The sequence below is a fragment of the Natrix helvetica genome, assembly GCF_964273705.1.
Source record: "Natrix helvetica genome assembly, chromosome: 5".
NCBI lineage: Eukaryota > Metazoa > Chordata > Lepidosauria > Squamata > Natricidae > Natrix > Natrix helvetica.
Genome location: NC_138551.1, coordinates 34,517,728 through 34,538,868, shown reverse-complemented (window position 1 = coordinate 34,538,868; position 21,141 = coordinate 34,517,728). Strand labels below are relative to the sequence as shown.

The 21,141-nt window shown below is 39.0% G+C and overlaps 1 protein-coding gene across 1 annotated transcript in view; it reads right to left on the bottom strand.

The window, feature by feature from the left end:
* Positions 1-21,141, bottom strand: part of DNER (delta/notch like EGF repeat containing) — a 143,819-nt gene that overhangs the window by 51,380 nt on the left and 71,298 nt on the right. Inside the window, exons 2-3 of the mRNA XM_081956351.1 lie at positions 5,264-5,560; positions 2,092-2,186 (exon numbers count right to left, since the gene is read on the bottom strand). Of these exons, the coding sequence (XP_081812477.1) occupies positions 2,092-2,186; positions 5,264-5,560 (392 nt within the window). The remainder of the gene's footprint in view (positions 1-2,091; positions 2,187-5,263; positions 5,561-21,141) is intronic.

Genomic DNA, 21,141 nt, shown 5'->3' with positions numbered 1-21,141 from the left:
ATAATGATGTTGGTTATTAATATTTTAATGACAATACATTGGTGTGTCAATTTATTATCATTATTATAAATTTATTATAGCTGCCCCTTTTCATAGACTCTGGGCAGCTTAGAAATACAAAATAATAAAAAGTTAAAATATGCATACATGTTACATTGGTAATGGGACCTCCTTGGACTTCTTAACTAGAGATTTCTTAGGACTTCTTAATTAGGGAAGAAGTTAATTATATAGAGAGGAGAACTGTGCCCATCACAAAGTTTTAAATCAGTAGCTTTATATCTATAAATGTTCCTCTAGAGCAGGTATCCTCAATTTAATACAAGTTGGAATAGCTGCCTTTGCCCATAATGGCTAGGAATTCTGGTGACAGCCAGAGGCACTAGGATGGGGAAGGCCAATCTATTTCTACCTATAAATAACATCTAATAAACAAGATTTAACACACAATGGGTGGAAAGTCTCAAGAATGAGAATAATAGAAGAAACAAGCAAAATTTGGCAGAGAAACAGAGAGCCATCTTGAATATTTTTAAAGTATGAATAGACCAAGAGATTGGTCTCAGGAACTTGAGAGAAAGATGAAGGAAAAGCCAGGGTGAAAAACATGAGTGTAGCGGCAACTGAAGCTAAGTAAATATAAATTCTGAGGGGAGAGGGTGAGAAGTCATATCAAGCTTAGAAAAAGATACATCTCTCATCAAAAAGTAACTTTGAAGACATTAACCCCAAGGGGAAAAGATTATAAATCTTATAAATGTCTGCATACACATCCAATCCATTAACTGCTATCTCAGCAGCTAAAATTTAATAGTCCCGCATTTCTAGAGCAGTAACCTTGGAGGGCAACTCCAGTCAATCAGTCACAGTAGATTAAAATTGCAGCTCTAATTAATCACATTATTTTGGCTCAAGTACAATTATTAAATATTTAGCATTTTTATATTTCTAAAAAAGCAATTATGTCTTGGCTTTGTTTCTCTATGTTGTAAATATTAATTTTGCCGAGGTCAAAGCCATATTTCTACTAATGACAGTAGGTTTGAGTTTCATGTCACATCCCAAATAATTCTTGGGGAAAATTGGCTTTTTTTTTAAACCTAAAACAAGTTTTGTAAATGAAGAATAATACTTGCAAATGTGGGACTACTACATGCAAGAGATCAAAACAAGAATTTAATATTCTTAAATATATTATGTCCATTTTATGTTAGATACCAACTTTCATGTGGAGTTCAACATTATGTCCCACTTCCACCATGCTTTCTAACATAAGTTGCCTCTTCCAAAGTTACCTCTTTGTAATAATAAGCATACAAAAGGCTAAATCTTCCTTCCAGATAAATATTTCTTTTTGATGACAAATAATAAATGTGTTCTCTTCTGTAAGATATCATGGAACTTGACTCTTACTACTTTTGCTTGAAAACTCTAGGATCCCTAACAATAAATATCTGCAGATGAGGGAAAGCTCTATAATCCATCTGTTGTAATATTTTCCAGTCTAGTGCACTCTCTTTGTGTTGGATTTAAACTATCATACTTTCCAACTAATTAATAAGCATTAATATCTAAAAGGACAGTCCACTCCTAGAAAAGCATGTGCTGCCTGTTGTCTTTTCCCTTCAAGATTGTAGGAAAAGGCAAAGCAAAAAAGTTGCACATGCACTTGCATTCTAAGACTTCCGAGTCAACATTGAAAGCAGCTATGTCAGCTTAGGGAAAAAGCAAAACTGCTTTAATGATCGGAGGGGGAATGTCATTCGGGGCCCTTGCATGCACCAAAGCATCTTTTTAAAAGACCTTGCATTACCTTCTTTCCATGCATGAGAAAACAGTGACAAAAATAAGCTTTTTGTGTATTCCAATGAAACAATAAAAATTTGAACATTTGACAACACAACTGGAAAAGTAGCAAATCATTTTAGGGGGAAAAAATTGGTGAATCGATTGTGACATAAGATACCGTAAGGTGTATACACTGTGTTCCTGCCATTCTTTTCCATTTATACACAGGATTTCAAATGATGGATTGAACAACCAACATTATCTAAAACTTTTCTGTAATAATGCAAAACAACAGTTTCTTACTTTATTGAAGTATTTTGGTGAACTTCAAAAGAGATTAGACGACCCCCACCAGAATTATTGGAGCTGGCATTTCCACAGGCTACATCAGGAATTATCTATAAAGAGTGTGCATAAATATGAGACATCCTATATAACTAACAGTTTTTAAACAGAACCCAAAAGCCGGTTTTAAAATGTAATAAAACTGAAATGTTTTTGATGGCTATATTTTGGAAAAATTACTTTCTGAAGCTTTATAGAGAAACATATGCATAAACAAAAAGACTCAGCTGGAAAAGACATTGGTTTGGATCTGGTTTTCTTAAGAAAAACATAGAGAACTTTTCATATTATAGCAACCTAGATTCCTAATAGATTGAAACCCAATCCTATAAAAAAAACCATGGAAATGAAAATTCATTTCAGGAACACACAGCAAGATAGCTGATAGCATCTCTCAGCATCTTACTGTTGTGTAGTGTGGAATACAAACAAATCATAGGTAGCAATGTTTTGCCACCTGATGCCAGCAAAATGAAGAACAATTATTAATTGAATGAGAATAATAGAAGAAACAAGCAAAATTTGGCAGAGAAACAAAGAGCCATCTTGAATATTTTTAAAGTATGAATAGACCAAGAGATTGGCCTCAGGAACTTGAGAGAAAGATGAAGGAAAAGCCAGGGTGAAAAACATGAGTGAAGCGGCAACTGAAGCTAAGTAAATATAAATTCTGAGGGGGGAGGGTGAGAAGTCATGTCAAGCTTAGAAAAAGATACATCTCTCATCAATAGGTAACTTTGAAAACATTAACCCCAAGGGGAAAAGATTATAAATCTTATAAATGTCTGCATACACATCCAATCCATTAACTGCTATCTCAGCAGCTAAAATTTAATAGTCCCCCATTTCTAGAGCAGTAACCTTGGAGGGCAACTCCAGTCAATCAGTCACAGTAGATTAAAATTGCAGCTCTAATTAATCACATTATTTTGGCTTAAGTAAAACTATTAAATATTTAGCATTTTTATATTTCTAAAAAAGCAATTATGGCTTGGCTTTGTTTCTCTATGTTGTAAATATTAATTTTGCCGAGGTCAAAGCCATATTTCTACTAATGACAGTAGGTTTGGGTTTCATGTCACATCCCAAATAATTCTTGGGAAGAATTGGCTTTTTTAGCCTAAAACAAGTTTTGTAAATGAAGAATAATACTTTCTAATGAATATTTTCCCCTTATTCTTTCACTGCATCTTCAGTTGAATAGCCAAATATTTTTCAACACTCTGTTCCAAATGTGGGACTACTACATATAAGAGATCAAAACAATAATTTAATATTCTTAAATATATTATGTCCATTTTATGTTAGATACCAACTTTCATGTGGAGTTCAACATTATGTCCCACTTCCACAATGCTTTCTAACATAAGTTGCCTCTTCCAAAGTTACCTCTTTGGAATAATAAGCATACAAAAGGCTAAATCTTCCTTCCAGATAAATATTTCATTTTGATGACAAATAATAAATGTGTTCTCTTCTGTAAGATATCATGGAACTTGAAGCTTACTACTTTTGCTTGAAAACTCTAGGATCCCTAACAATAAATATCTGCAGATGAGTTTTAAAATGTGATAAAACTGAAATGTTTTTGATGGCTATATTTTGGAAAATTACTTTCTGAAGCTTTATAGAGCAATATATGCACAAACAAAAAAGACTCAGCTGGAAAAGACATTGGTTTGGATCTGGTTTTCTTAAGAAAAACACAGAGACCTTTTCATATTATAGCAACCTAGATTCCTAATAGATTGAAACACAATCCTATAAAAAACCGTGGAAATGAAAATTCATTTCAGGAACACACAGCAAGATAGCCGATAGCATCTCTCAGCATCTTACTGTTGTGTTGTGTGGAATACAAATCATAGGTAGCAATGTTTTGCCACCTGATGCCAGCAAAATGAAGAACAATTATTATTATCTTTTCCTATGAGAAAAGACTTTTCACAATATAAAGTACAGCCATTACTACTGGCCAAGGAAGAAAAAATACTATAAGGTATTTGTTTTTTTGTGTGGGTAAAATGTTTATTTTCAGGCAGAGCTTCTTTAAAAAGTGTTAACGTATGCTATTAATATGTCTTCTACATTGATTTAGATTGCAAATTCAGCAGCAGCTCAGTCAAATGTATAAGCTACTATCTAAGTAGCTTATACATTTGGGGGTACTCCCTGCCTATTTTAGAAATGCTCTCAACATTTTTTTATTTTTTTGTTTTCTTCCCAGATTTTAGGCTGTTCAGCCCAATTATTTTATTACAGAAAAAATCAAAACATTAATATTCTCCTAGAAACCTTATTACATACAAATGAATAATACAAAGCAAATTCTTAGAAATGGAACGAAATATTTGAAATACTAACTTACCCTTTCTAAATATAAAATATAATTTTCTTTTCTCTCAGTGTAGGACATGAGAAATAAAACATCATCAGTTAATTAATATTTTCAATAGATTTTAAAGAGTGTAAAAATCAATCTTGCAAAATAAATTATCAAATATATTTGGAAAATCCCTTAAACTGAAATTTGATAAAGATGCAGTACCATATTTTATCATACAATAGAATCAAATAATGAAGTGAAAATAATGCTATATTTTATAATGCATACAACAAGTAGTAGTTATGCAGGGGGTATGCATTTCAAACTTACTTAACTCCTAGCCCATTTTCTTCTGTGATCTTTTATTGAAAAATATCAGGTATCAAGAGAAAACTGTTAAAAATTGCAGAACTAAATTGCAGAAAATAAAAAAAGTTTCTTTTAATATTCCAAAGAAAAAAGAACTTCTCTATACCCTCAAATGTCCATTTGGTAGTATTAAATAATTTATGTATTTAGAATAAATACGGTCTGTGATCAACAACAATGCTGGTGGCATTCATTAAAATTAATTACTTCTCAGAAAAATATTAAAAATTTATACCAAGTTGTAAGATAATTTTGTAATTAACACTTTGCACCACAAATTTCACAAACAGAACTCTTAGTTATTTTTCTTGATCCTTCAAGCTTTCCACATAGGGGCACATACAGACAATCTCTTCCTAAAGCTCCTACTGGATTTCATTCAGAAATAATTTATGGTACGTATTTTGCTTTTTTTTTAAAAAAAAAAAACCTTACTTCTACTTCATCCCATTTCAGATCCACAAGTTTTTGCCCCTCCTTGGGTTCCCATGTCGGTAATGTCACTGTTGCTTGGGCTCGTGGCGGGATTATGTCCGGTTCCATGGTAGCGGCTCCCAGCCTATTTTCATTTGGCAACTCTGATTCTGTCCACCCAGACACTGGGGAACCATAAAATGAATATTCACAGTTTGTACCTTCATAGCCAGTATTACAAACACAGATATATCCATCCCCATTACTAGTGCAGTTGCCATGGTGACAAGGGTTGCTGGCACATGGATCTGAAACAAACTGAAACACAAACCATAATGGAATTATTAGTACCACAGAATAAGATGTGTCAGTTTTGTCATAAATGTTAATTTGCTAAAATATCTGGGTGGCCTTCACCTGCTTTACTTAGACTTCCTTTCCCAACCAAGCATCTTTTAAGTGTGCTGGACCTCAATGGTCAAAATTCCTAGTGGATATAATAACTTTTAACAACTAAATCTGTGAAGAAGACGGTTCATTATTCACATTTCAATAAAAAGAGTGTGCAGGAGATATAGAAGAAAATTAGCCAACAAAAGTAATGGTGCTGACAAAGTTGAATGGTTTATAAATGTAATATTTGAAGAGTTTCCAGAGGAATAATAATTAGCCTTTTGCAGCAAATATAAGAAAGCACATAAGTATAAAGTAGCACAATTATTACTCTTATGCTATTTGTGAGAATAGTTGACGAACATTGATGCACTGTTCTGAAGACAGCAGGAAGACAACAGTTATATGTACTATCTGTATCAACATCTAAATTGTGATAAAAGTTTTTACATCTTGAACAATGGTCAAACAATAGTTTGGGGGGGGGGTGCAATGTGTGTGTGTATGCATCCAGGAAATCAGACTCATTTTAGGCTATGTTCTCTATTTAATAGATTAAATCCCCAAAATATTAATGCAATAATAAATGAAATTGATTTTAAGACATTATAAAAGCAATTTAATAGATTAGTGTTATCTTAAAAATGGGCACACATATTAATATAATTCCTATAAAGAAACAACCTTTTGCCAAAACTCTTTACTAGACTCTTTACTAATGTGTTAATTTTTCAGCCAATGCCAGTTCTTTCCTGCACTACAGGTAGTTTTCACCTTATAACCACAACTGAGACCAAAATTTCCATTATTAAGCAAGACAATTGTTAAGTGAGTTTTGCCCCATTTTATGACCTTCTAGCTGTTAAGTGAATCACTGCAGTTATTAAGTTAGTAACATGGCTGTTATGGGAATCTAGCTTCCCAATTGAGTTTGCTCGTCAGAAGGTTGCAAAAGGTGATCACATGACCCCAGGACTCTGCAACCATCATAAATATAAGTCAGTTGCCAAACATCTGCATTTTGATCACATGACCACATGAATCACATGACCAATTTCTTTTTTTTTTTAAACTGGGTGTTATATCACTTTGTTTTCTTTTTAATATTTCCATTCCAGACTCCCCTCAGGGCTGTGTGCTCAGCCCATACTTGTACTCGCTGTATATGACTGCATATCCTCTGATCCATCCAACATTATAATAAAGTTTGCAGACGACACAACAGTGCTGGGTCTCATAACTGGAGGGACGAATCAGCATACAGGGAAGAAGTCCAGAAGGTATCCGCATGGTGCTCAAGAAACAACTTACATCTAAATACTAGTAAGACAAAGGAGATGGTGCTAGACTTCCAGAAGCACAGAGAGGAACCTGCCCCACTGTATGTCGAGGGGGCTGTTTGGAGAGGGTTTCCTCTTTTAAATTCTTGGGAATGCTTATTAGTCAAGATCTCACCTGGAAAAACAACACGTCTCAGGTGATTGGAAAGGACCAACAGAGACTTTATTTCCTTAGAGTCCTGCGAAAAAATCAGGTGGAACAACGGCTGATGACCTCTTTCTATCAGTCCACCATAGAAAATGTCCTCACATATTGTATTACAGTATGGTATGCTGGTTTAACAGCTGTGGACAGGAAGGCACGACAGAGAGTGATCAATTTAGCACAAGAAACCATTGGTTGCCTTCTGACACCACTGGATGACATCGCCAGATCTCGCTGCTTTAGCAAAGTAAGGAAGATACTCAGAGATGATTCACACCCTAGTCAGTGTCTCTTTGCACTTCTACCATCAGGCAGAAGACATCAAAGTATAGCCAGCCGAACAAACAGGTTTAAAGATAGTTTCTATCCTTGGGCTGTGAGACTTTTAAATACAACCATAATAACTCCATGCACACGCTAGTTTTTTTTTCTTTTTCTTTCTTTTTTCGTTTCTGTTATAATTTTGCACCAGTGAGGTTAAAACCAATTTCATTGTATTTAAGTACAATGACAATAAAGATTATACTCATACTTATTGCATTGTGTGCACACCTAGAGAAAAAACAATTTTAGACCACATAATTAAAAAAGATAAATTTCTAATTAATACAAAGTGTTTCATACAGTCAGTTTTATTAAATATCAGGTAATAACTGACAGACAACCAGTAACAGTAACTGATTTATTCAACTTAGTAACTGAACTGAACTGAAAGCCGGTTGACAGCTATTTATATTCTCCAGCTGTCAAGCCGGTAGCCAATAGGGGCTCGACGCTCGTGCCGCCCTGGAACCTGTTTGAAACGACCAATCCTGGGCGCGCGTGGACAGGCCTCCTCTAGCGCCACCTGCTGGTGGACGCTCCGAGAATACAACACTCCTTCCCCCTTGTCCGCGCATGCGTAATCCTGGAACCTGGTTGGCCTTCTGCGCACGCGTTGCGATCTTCTTAGCTGTGGAGTGACCGCCGCCGTAGAGGGAGGATCGCTTCGAGGAAGTGTCCATGAAGGGCCAAACCGTGGAACTCCTCCCAACTCACCAGGTAGATAGCTTGCCGGTATCGGATCATTGATTTGGCCGCCGGAGCTAGTTGTTCGCTCAGATCTGGGCCGATGGGCGTCGTCGTCAGGTCTTTGTGAACTTGGAATAACATTTGGAACATTTGAGCTGTTTAATGCTGCACCGGTGTCTCTTCGCCTCAGCTGATCTATGTGCCTCCTCCACACTCTTCCATCTCCAAGGAGGACCCTATAGGAACAGGGCCCTGTTAGCTCCGATACAACACCAGGCACCCATTTAGGATCCCCTGCAAAGTTTTTAGCGAACACTCTTTCCCCTACCATGAAAACCCTAGGGGGGGGAGAGGATGGGTAGGAAGGGGTAGCGTAAAATGGATGCAATCTGTCTAACGTCGTACGGAGTTTCCTTCCCATTAACAACTCGGAAGGGGCTTTGCCAGTTATTGGGCAAGGGGTGGTATGCTGGCATCTTAAGAATGTGGCTACTCGTTGCTGCATTGGCAAATGAGCCATGCATGCCAGTGATTCCTTGGCAGTGCGCACCGCGCGCTCTGCCATTCCATTAGCCGCCGGGTGGAATGGAGCCACGGGAGCGTGGCGAATGCCCTGGCGTTGGAGAAATGTCTGAAATTCTTGTGAAGTAAATTGGGGCCCGTTATCTGACACTATGATGTCAGGTAACCCATGTGTTGTGAATAAGTTGTCTAAGATTTTTATAGTGGCTGCAGACGTAGTTGAATGCATAGGGAACATTTCTACCCATTTTGACCATGCGTCAATTACCAAGAAAAAGGTGGTTCCCTCTATTGGTCCTAAAAAATCCACGTGGAGTCTGCTCCACGGCGATCTGGGTTGTTCCCATTCTCTGGATGGGGCTGCTGGTGGTGCGGGGCGGACCTGCTGGCATTGAGGGCATTCCTGTACCCACGCTGAAATGTCTGCATCCATGGAGGGCCACCAGACGTAACTGCGCCCCAGGCATTTCATACGGACAATGCCAGGGTGGCCCTCATGGAGACGAGATAGCAGTGCCTGGCGCAATTTGCTTGGGATTACTATTCTGTGTCCCCAGAGCAGGCAGCCTTGGAGAGATGACAGTTCCGTTCGGCGGCGATAGAATGGCAGTAGTGGCTGGTCTATATCAGAATTAGGCCATCCACTGCGGACGAAATGAATTATTTTTGAGATGATGGGGTCTGCTTTGGAATGTATTGCTATGTCTGATGCAGACAGTGGAAGTTGCAATTCATCTAAAAGGCAGATTGTTTCTGTAGGAGCTGGGTCCAATACCGGAATCGGTAAAGGGCAGCGGCTCAAAGCATCTGCATTTCCCATTGTAATGCCTGGCTTATGGATCAGTGTGTAGTTATAGGCTGATAAGAATTCCGCCCAACGGGACATGCGGGGAGATAAAATTTCTGGAGTGGGGCGGTCGCCAGCTAAAATGCCTAGAAGTGGTTTGTGGTCCGTTAGGAGGGTAAATGGCCGCCCATACAGGTAATGGTGGAAACGTTTTACTCCCGCAACGGCGGCCAGCGCCTCCTTGTCCAGCTGGCTATAATTACGCTCAGGCTTGGACAAGGTGCGGGAGTAGAACGCTATGGGGGCCTCTGAGCCGTCAGGATATACGTGGCTCAGCACTGCGCCAACTCCAAATGGAGAGGCGTCGCAAGCTAGCTGCAGGGGCCATTTCTCGTCGTATTGCGCTAGCACTGGTGGAGCTGTCAAAGCCTTTTTGACAGCCGCGAGCGCCTGCGCCTCGCGGCTGGTCCAGAGCCATGGTGCTGAAGTGTCTAAAAGTCGGTGGAGGGGCTCTGCTAACGACGCTTTGTGTGGAATGAATGACGAATAAAAATTGAGGAGGCCTAGGAAAGCCTGCAACTCAACCTTATTGGTTGGGGTTGGTGCGGAAAGGATTGCCTCCACTTTTTTTGGTGATGGGTGGATTCCATCTTTATTTATTAGGAATCCTAGGAATTCGACGGCAGGAACTCCCAATTTACACTTTGATGCCTTAAGATGGAGGCCTGCAGCCCGGAATTTTTGGAGGACCGCACGTAGGGATTTTATTAGCGTGGGGGCGTCTTTGGCTGCAATGAGCACATCATCGAAATAGGGTGTGACCCCAGGAATGCCATGGAGCAACCGCTCCATCAATCCCTGGAATATTCCTGGGGCCACACTGACGCCGAATTGCAGCCTACGACATTTAAAAGCCCCGCGGTGGGTGACTATTGTCTGTGCCAGTGCTGTGGCTTCATCAACAGGTAGCTGTTGATAGGCCTGGGCTAGATCTAATTTTGCGAATATCTTACCTCGTCCTAATGTGTGTAGTACGTGCTGGACTACCGGTACTGGGTGGGGATGTGCTTGGAGGGCTTTATTAATTGTTGTTTTAAAATCTGCGCATATTCTTACAGAACCGTCAGATTTTAGGGGAACAACAATTGGAGTTTCCCAAGGGGAAAAATCGACTGGTTGTAGAACTCCTTGTTCCAGGAGTTTGTCAATTTCCGCGTCTACTTTCGCCTTTAAGGCGAATGGTAGACGTCTGGCCTTAAGCCTGATGGGAGCTATTGAAGGGTCGAGGTTTAAAGATATTGGGGAGCCCTTGTAGCAGCCTAATGATGGTGAGAAAACATCTTTGAATTCCGCAATTAGTGAGGTGAAATTGTTAGTAGGTAAGGAAGAGTATTGCGTTGCATGGATGCCAGTTATTGACAAACCCAGAGCACTGAACCAATCGAGCCCCAATAAAGAGGCCAGGGGATCCTGTACCACTAATAATGGTAGGTGGCCTGTGAAGGAGCCATAAGTAACTAGTAGCTTAGCGCAGCCTAGGAGCTTGATGGAGTTTCCCTGGTAGTCTTTCAGGCGGCAGTTTGCAGGGCTGAGTTGCTGTACTTTGTAGTGGGGTAGAATAGATGATAATGTTTGCCAAGAAATAATTGAGCGAGCTGAGCCTGTATCTAGCTCCATAGAGCAAGGCCGGCCTTCGAGGAAGATAGTCAGGTGCATCTTACCGCGACCTCCTGCAGATGCGGATGCTGAGTCGACAACCCATTCGGGGTTATATTCTTGGATGTCTCCCAGAGATAGAGAATTTAGGCGGCGATTTGGTGGAGCAGGTGCAGAAAAACGGTAGGCAGCATTTTGATTTTGTGGCCGGTTGTCAGGGGCGGATGAGCGGCATATTGCTGCTAAGTGTCCTTTTTTCCCGCATTTCCGGCAAATAGCTGCCCTAAATCGGCAGGTTGAGCGTGCGTGCTTGCCGCTGCAGCTCATGCAGGCGCGACTGTCTCTAAAATTTAATGATTGCAGACGATCTATTGCTAAGTCAATTTCTGATTGTATAGAGGAGGCTAGTTGTTGATGGTTTACTTGAGGCGATGGAAACTGTTGTCCCGTTGGCAACGGCTGTGGCAACCGTCTACGGTCAGGGGTTGACTGTTCGGCCATCTCCGCTGCGCGAGCCTCATCAACGGCAATTTTCAAGGTGAGGTCTGACCGGGATAGAATTCGGCGATGTAATTTAACGTCTTTCAGACCGTAAATAAATTGTTCCAACAGGGCTTCGTCCAAATCAGCAAATTCACAAGGAATAGCAGCCGCACGGAGCGCAGCCACGTAGTGGCTTATGGATTGCCCCTCTCCTTGAATGCAGTGGCGAAAATCTTGTCGCCTTGCAAAACGTGAAGGTGCTGGTTCATAATGTGTTTTTAATTTTGCCATTAACGTTTCCCAAGGCACCGTGTGTACAGGGGTGGGAGCTGAGAGAGCTCTTGCGGTTGCGAACATCTCTGGTCCACAGTAGTTTAAAAAGATGCCTCTTTTCCTCTCCAGCGAAAGGCTTGTTAAGTCGTGTGCCAGGAGGAAACATTCAAATCTTTCCACAAACGCCTCCCAGGTTTCTGCCTCCACACGAAATGGGGCGAACATCGATGAAGTCGTCATTGTAACTTGTTTTGCTGGGTTGGATCCGCCCGTCCTCGTCGCCAGTATTAAATATCAGGTAATAACTGACAGACAACCAGTAACAGTAACTGATTTATTCAACTTAGTAACTGAACTGAACTGAAAGCCGGTTGACAGCTATTTATATTCTCCAGCTGTCAAGCCGGTAGCCAATAGGGGCTCGACGCTCGTGCCGCCCTGGAACCTGTTTGAAACGACCAATCCTGGGCACGCGTGGACAGGCCTCCTCTAGCGCCACCTGCTGGTGGACGCTCCGAGAATACAACAAGTTTGGTCTAGTGGCCAAGACATTAGGCCAAAACCCAAGTCATTGTGAGTTCTAGTTCCTCCTTAAACACTCTGAAAGCTGATTGGGTGAGTTTAGGCCAATCACTCTTTTTCAGCCCATGATGTCAGGCTCAGGCAACAACAGTGGTGGGTTGCAGGCAGTACGCCCCAGTACGGGCATACCGGTGCCTGCCCAGAGCATCGGGTACCGTTCTGGTATGGTGCTCCGGAAGGTCCACCCACTTGCCCGAGCTCCTTACCTGTATTTGAGCTCTTTGGTGCTTCCGGCACGCGCATGGAGGAGGTAAAAACGCATGCATGCACTGCGTGCATTCATGTGGTGGATGCCGGGCCCCATTGCAACTGTACCAGTTGCAAGGAGGTCCGGAACCCACCACTGGGCAACAAATACTTGGTTGATTTAAAAAAGTGCGCCTTGCACTTGTGGGAAACACTAGGAAGAAAAAACAGTCTCTCATAAAGTTTTCTGTAGTTACATTATTGAACTGATAATTAGCCACATTTACAACTTGGGTAAATAATCTAGAAGAGAAGACACGGGATAGAAACTATTTTCATATTTTCCAAACTTGACATACTAGCTTTAAGTATAGATTTCATACACTAGATACTAGTATCAGGGAAGAATAAAATTGGTGAATGAGGCTGAAAATATTCTTATTTCCACTGTAATTCTTTTGAGTTGTATTAATATAACTTAATAGTTTTAATTTAGAAGCATCAAAGTATTTTAGATTTTGTATAAAGTAAAAGTTCCCTTTGCACATATGAGCTAGTCGTTCCCGACTCTAGGGGGCGGTGCTCATCTCCATTTCAAAGCCGAAGAGCCAGCACTGTCTGAAGACATCTCCGTGGTTATGACTAAACGCCAAAGGCACATGGAACACTGTTACCTTCCCACCAAAGGTGGTTGCTATTTTTCTACTTGCATTTTTACATGCTTTCAAACTATTAGGTTAGAAGAAGTTGGGACAAGTAACGGGAGCTCACTCCGTTACATGGCGCTAGGGATTCAAACTGCTGAATTGCTGACCTTCTGATTGCCAAGCTCAGTGTGTTAGCCACGAACCACCGTGTTCCTTTTTGTATATGTAAGTACATTTAATCCTTCATTATGTTTTTCTTTACTTTGATGGTTTAGGCCAATATCAGTTTTTTTAAAAAAAAAATTCTTTATGAATAAAGATTTTTTGCCCGATGATTAAACCAAACAAGTAATGAAAATGGAAAGTTTTCACCAAAACAAAGTTTAAGAAAGAACTATTATTATTTTTCTTTATAGCTATACCAGCAAATTACAATAAAGACATCATGACATGAGTTTTTGTTGTGATCTTTCATGAGAGAATCGTAATTGTGCTTATTTAACTTTAAAGAGAGCTACTTTGGTATTGTGTTTAAGGCATCCGACTAGAAACTGGGAGGACTTCTAGAGCCAGTCACTCTCTCCCAGTCCTAGGAATCAGGTAACGGCAAACCACTTTTGAAAAATCTTGCCAAGATAACTGCAGGCTCTAGTCCAGACAGCTACCAGGAGTCAAAAACTAACTCAAAGAAAGCACATGCCCACACAAAGACAAAATGAAAACACTGGGCTTATGGAATCAATACTATGACTGTCTGTATCTAAACATTGTTAGGGCAATGACTATAGAATAAAAGAGAGAAATAGAAATGATATAAAAGCAAAGGGACAAAATATCCCAAATGAAAAAGCTACCAATTAGAAATAACAGTAGTTTGGTGTGAGCTGAATGAAATAGCTACCAATTAGAAATAGCAGTAGTTTGGTGGGTTAAGCTTGATCAGCTTTAGCTCGCAGTCAAAATTGGCAAATTATGCAATCTGCTGTGTAGAATTTGGCAACATGATATATTATAGAAACATATGAGTTAGAAGTAGGGAGATGTAAAATTGGTTATCTATGGTCCGATAATTTAGTGAATAAAAGTAAAGGTAAAGGAGTCCTCATGGATTTTACTCCGCTAGTCATTGCTGACTATAGAGGGCAGTGCTCATTTCTATTTCAAGTCAATTGAGCCAGCGCTGTCCAAAGACATTTCCGCAGTCACATGGCCGGCATAATGTCATGGACACAGTTACCTTCCCACTGAAGTAGTACCTATTTATCTACTCACATTTGCATACTTTCAAACGGCTAGGTTGGCAGCAGCTGGAAAAAGGACAGGAGCTCACTCTATCACATGATGCTTGGGTCTCAAACCTGGGCTGCCAGTTCTACAGCCCACAAGCCCAGTGTCTTAATCACTGAGCACTGTGCTGCCCCAGTGAATAGTTGGAGAATAAGAATACTGCAGATATCCTAAAAATGAGCAGAAGGGGATATGCTCAGGGGCTTCAAATTATCTAGAATGGCAATGACAGAGGTAATCTGGGAGAATCTTGTTCTTCCTTCATTTTAAGAAAGCCAAAGAGAACCACAATGAAGGACTTTTGTACTTAAGAGAGTTTAGCGGTTTAAGATATAAAATAAATTACGTTATTCTAATCCTCAGATTTTCAAGGAAGCTAAAATTAGCAGTGGCTTGCCACTCTTACCTATTGTACATTGTTTAAGATGCCATCTATCATACCAAGAAGCTAACAAATTGGGAAGACTACTGAGTGGGTTTTTTTTTTAATAAATTGTCAAACCATTTAAATCACCATTGTGTACACTTTTATGAGAATATCCCAGAAAGAGTATCAGGGAGATTACCCTTGAATCCTGAGAGCAAGATTTGTGTTAGTTCTCTTGTGGACTGACCTTAAAAAACACAAAAAATATATTTCTGTTTTCCCGTGTTATGATTTTAATGTGTTTAATAATTGAAAAATAATTATAGTTGAAAGTTATACATGGAGTGCACGAGAAGATAACTGTGTCTTTGGTGTGCTGAAAATACACTGCTTATTCATTAGGGCCAACACATTTTACCAAGATCTTCCCAGGGACATTTTGTCCTACATTACAAGTAGCAGAATAATGACTGTTCTCAGTATATAGGACACAATGCCATAAGGAAGAATTCTTTAAAAATGTTGAACTAATTATATAGTTCATTTGATATTTCTGTTGGTTTTACATGTTCTAATGTATTTCCTTCTTTTCTCCCTATATATTCTTACCATTAGGAGCAGTACTGCAGACAAACTCTGTCCATAACCAGGAGTCTGACCCTGAGGGAGCTCAAGATTGACTCAGCCTTCCATCCTTCCGAGGTCAGTAAAATGAGGATCCAGACTGTTGGGGGCAATATCTCACATTGTAAATCTCCTAGAGAGTGCTGTAAAGCACTATGGGGTGATATATAAGTCTAAAAGCTACAGCTACTCTTTTTTTCAGCTGTAACTTAAAACTCTCCTTTTCTTAAAAACTCTTCTTTTTTTAGATATTGCTATCATCATTACGATTGTTCAGAGAACTAATGGATTTTTTTCCATCTGCCCAAACATACATTTATCAACCCAATATATGAATATTCTGGAGAACAGGAATAGAATTTCATTACAGTGTCATAGATTCATGGGATCAAACAAACTAGCTTGCTGTTTATCCATTTTTCTAGATGCTATCAACTAAAGTTGTTAATAACTTTTAAGCCCTACATGGCTTGGGGCCAATTGAATAAGAACTGTATTCTCCCAATTGTTGCTATTTATCCAATTTGGACAGGCAGGTTGGCCATTGTACAGATCCATCAGCCAAGGAACATCAGCTGGTGGAAACCAGGAGACGTTCCTTCTCTGCTGTAGCCTCTGAATGGTGAATAGGTATTCTCTTACTAATTCCTTGCCTATTTTGACTTAAATACCTGTTTTATCTTCCTTGGTGCTGCTTTTGTTAGGTTGAGTTTTTTCTTTCTTTTGTGTACAAACAGATACAAAGAAGGAATTAAGCAGTCTTGTTTTCTCCCCACTGTCTGTCACCTTCTTGCCATTTTCTCGCATTAGTGGACCTACCATTTCATTGAGTTTCTTCTTGTTCGTTACATACTGAAATAAATAATTTTGTTATCATTATTGACATCAGTTGCCAATTTTATGGGCCTTAGTTTTCCCAACTCCCTCCTTGAAGATTCGGGCTATTTGCCAGTATTTTGTTTTAGTTATGTGTCCTTTTGCATTTTTTTATGTTTGTCTGTGCCTCAGATTGTTGGAAATCCCTTTGTGCAACCATGTTGGTCTCATCTAATATCTTGTTTTTGTTTCTCTGTAGGGGGGCATGGAGTGTGCTGATTCATAGAATGACCAAAGGACAGACATGATTGAATGGCTGATGATGATAACAATATTGTTTTTGCTTGGGCCTTCATTACATCATTTTTCACTGTTTTCCAAGCATCTTTGTTTTTCCTTTTTGAATTTCGATCCATGGAATCCTTTATAACCTCTTTCTAAGTTTTTTGAAGTCACTTCTTTTAATGTCTAAAACACTAGTCTGACTTAATTCAGTTATCTGTGGTTCCGTTATAGGGAATTCAAGTATGACATGATCACTCTACCCCACAGTTCCTGTAGTTAACTTCCTACTCATAATATTTCCTCTATTTAAAAAAATCCTGCCAAATTTCCTCTTCTTTCAATTGCCTGTTGTTGCATCATTTTTAGCCACATGAAATACCCAAAATGCTATCACACTTTTATTTTTGGTGTTGACACTGTTTTAACTCCATAAGTGTTAAAATATTAGTCCTTGAGAATTCATTAATTTACATGCATGTGCGTTAAGAATATTGAGGCAGGCATAGAAACCACTAACATGTATGATTTAACTCTTGGTTCTTATTTTGTGTTGGCACTAGGTAGCCAATCAGGAGTCAATAGGTTCTGTAGAATTTGAAGGTAAAAGCAAGGTATAATGGCCAAAAAGAATTTATTTTATTGAATAAATTCTAAGAGTGTTAACAGGGGAAAATATATCAACCTTTATGTTTTCTGCATGCCAGGAACCCTAGCAATAACAACAATAGACCAATTACTGGCACTTTTGCAGCAATGCAAAGCTTGTCAAGTTTGAGAATAGAATGACAAAACCAGCTTTGCACTATTGTGGTTGGCCTTTTTCAGGACAATAATGCATCTCGCCCATATGAAAAGAGTGAGCATCATGTGGTATGATGCTCCTTTCATCATTTTTACAACAGCTGCAAGATCCTATAGACGCCTATGGTTTTAATATATTTGAATTTAACTGTAATCTTCAACAGTGTCATTCCTAACATTTTAAAACTGGCCATGCCCTTTGGGTTTAAGCATTATAATAATTAAGAATTTGGAACTTCCGGCTCACATCACACTGAGATCAGATGTGAGGACTGGGTTCTCCCCATTGGAGGGCTCTAAAAGGAGCTAAAGCTACCGTGTAGGGGTGGTGAAGAAAAGAGGGGCACCTTGCAGTCACGAAAAGCCATAACTCTTCTTCGACTCAGGGCTTCTTCCCTTTCATTCACAATGAGAAGAGGCAGCCATCATGGCTGCTGTGATGCTGTGACAGCTGAGGCAACAAAGAAAGTGCACTGATGGATAGTGACTAGAGCTGGGTGAGAATATTCCTTTTTTATTTTTTATTTCTTTAAAAGAAAAAGAGAGAGAAATCCAGGAAGAGAGACTCTTTGAACTATTTGTTAAAGCAGCAAACAATTATACAAAGAAAAATTATAGACCTGAAAGAAACTAAGGAGAGAAAAGCTAAAGACTTTTTAAAACATGGAAAATTGGACTTTCAAACAGGGTAGCTGTTGTTTTGGAAAGGCATTTTAAAATGCTGGAACTATCTACTTGAATAATTGACTTTACTTCTCCAAACTAAATTAAAATTGGATTAAACAACTTTACATTTGAAATAACACTGAAACCTAAGCTGAGAACGCCACCTACTGATGAATGGAAAATATACCATACTCCTACAAGCCTAGGAACGTTTTTGATAAGATAAATAAACAATATTCATCTGGAGGACTGTGGTGATACCTACCATTCTATAATTATTTATTTTATGATTACTGGAAACTCAACTATGGGAATAAGGAAGACTCTTAAGTAAAGTTAAGTGACTTCTGATTTTTGGAAATTTTCCTGGACTATCTAAATGGAACTGATTGAATAATCCTGGAATATAAAGAACTATGAGCATTGTACTTTCTGAGGAGCAACATTAAGCTTGAATATATTGTTTTTGGACTATTGAGTAAGAGCGGGACTTACTAAAATAAGAAAAGATGTTTCAAAGTATTAAGGACACTATGTCAGGGAGAAAAAGAACCTATTGCATGGCATAAGTGGGAAAGTAGGAAATACCCTGCAACTGATAATGAATGATTGAATAATGAAGACCAAAAATTACAGGAAAGAGAGGAGACAACAGAAAAATGAAGAAAAAGACAGAACAGACAAACCAGCAAATAAAGGAAGATGATGATAAGGAGAAAATAATAAAGATAATAATGAATGATGAAATAAATAAGGGAATTTAAGAGATTTAAAAATAGAATCAGATAAGCAGGAAGATGCTTTTGAAAGGGAGATAGGGTCCTGGGTAGATATTTTGGAGGCCTGACAGCATAGGTGGCTAGAGATGGGAGAAATGTTTAGACTGAACAATGAAGATGCAGATGTAGAGAGAGACTAGGATCCAAGAGCGGAGTATTGAAGGAAAGCTAAATAAATGAATAAGAATTGAAGTATTAAAATGAGCAAGAGATAATGGATAGATAGGGGGGAAATTTATCTTTCTTTTTTTTTAATATAATGATGGCCTGATTAAAAACTAGAATAGAGGTAGAAATAAGAATACACACTCTTATATAAAGTAATAACTAGATGGAAAGATTAGAGGTTGAAAGGTGGTATTATTAAGTATGTTTAAATAATATGGATTGGCATTAGAATGGGGCATTGAAACATTGAATAATTAAATAATAAAGGACTATATTTTAATATAAACAAGTATATTAAGACTAGGATTAGTAATGGTGGCCTAACTAGAAGCCAGAATAGAGGCAGAAATAAGAAATAGGGGGAATATTATCAAATATATTTTTCATACAATAGAACAAAAGCAATAACTAGAGGGAAAGTTTAGAGGTTGAAAGATGGCAGTACTATGTAAATTCAAATAATATTGTGATTGGCATTAAAATGGAACATATTGAATAACTACTTTAAAACAAACACGTAGATATATTAATACTAGGATTTCATAAGTTTGATTAATGTAACAAATATTATTAATATTATTATTGCTATTTGTCCCAAAATGAATGATACCCAGATGCCACACTGTTCATGTATCTATGTTGATGTATATTTTAAAAATAAAAATAAAAAAATAAGAATTTGATGGAGCAAAAATACCGTAAGAGCTGAGATACAGAACTTTCAAACAAAAATTAATATAACATGTACTCTTATTTTTATCTGATTCTGTATTTATTCCAGAATAATCCTGAGTTTCAGATTGCATATGCTATTCCGTAGAAATATTGGTACAAGACAGTAATTGTAGAATATACAGTGAGGCAAAAAAGTATTTAGTCAGCCACCAATTGTGCAAGTTATCCCACTTAAAAAGATGAGAGAGGCCTGAAATTGGCATCATAGGTAGACCTCAACTATGAGAGACAAAATGTAAAAAAAACACCAAACAATCACATTGGCTGATTTGGAAATAATTTATTTGCAAATTATGGTGGAAAATAAGTATTTGGTCAATATCAAAAGTTCATCTCAATACTTCGTTATGTATCCTTTGTTGGCAATGACAGAGGTCAAACATTTCCTGTAAGTCTTCACAAGGTTGGCACACACTGTTGCTGATATGTTGGCCCATTCCTCCATGTAGATCTCCTCTAGAGCAGGGATGTTTTGGGGCTGTCGCTGGGCAACATGGACTTTCAACTCCCTCCAAAGGTTTTCTATGGGGTTGAGATCTGGAGACTGGCTAGGCCACTCCATGACCTTGAAATGCTTCTTACGAAACCACTCCTTCGTTGCCCGGGTGGTATTTTTGGGATCATTATCATGTTGACAGACCCAGCCACTTTTCATCTTCAATGCCCTTGCTGATGGAGGGAGGTTTGCACTCAAAATCTCACGATACATGGCCCCATTCATTCTGTCTTGTACATGGATCAGTCGTCCTGGTCCCTTTGCAGAGAAACAGCCCCAAAGCATGATGTTGCCACCCCCATGCTTCACAGTAGGTATGGTGTTCTTTGGATGCAACTCAGCATTCTCTCTCCTCCAAACACGACGAGTTGTGTTTCTACCAAACGGTTCTATTTTGGTTTCATCTGACCATATGACATTCTCCCAATCCTCTTCTGGATCATCCAAATGCTCTCTAGCAAACTTCAGATGGGCCTGGATATGTACTGGCTTAAGCAGGGGGACACGTCTGGCACTGCAGGATCTGAGTCCCTGGCGACGTAGTGTGTTACTGATGGTAGCCTTTGTTACGTTGGTCCCAGCTCTCTGCAGGTCATTCACTAGGTCCCCCCATGTGGTCCTGGGATTTTTGCTCACCGTTCTTGTGATCATTTTGACCCCATGGGGTGAGAGCCCCAGATCAAGGGAGATTATCAGTGGTCTTGTATGTCTTCTATTTTCTAATTATTGCTCCCACAGTTGATTTGTTCACACCAAGCTGCTTGCCTATTGCAGATTCAGTCTTCCCAGCCTGGTGCAGGTCTACAATTTTGTTTCTGGTGTCCTTTGACAGCTCTTTGGTCTTCACCAT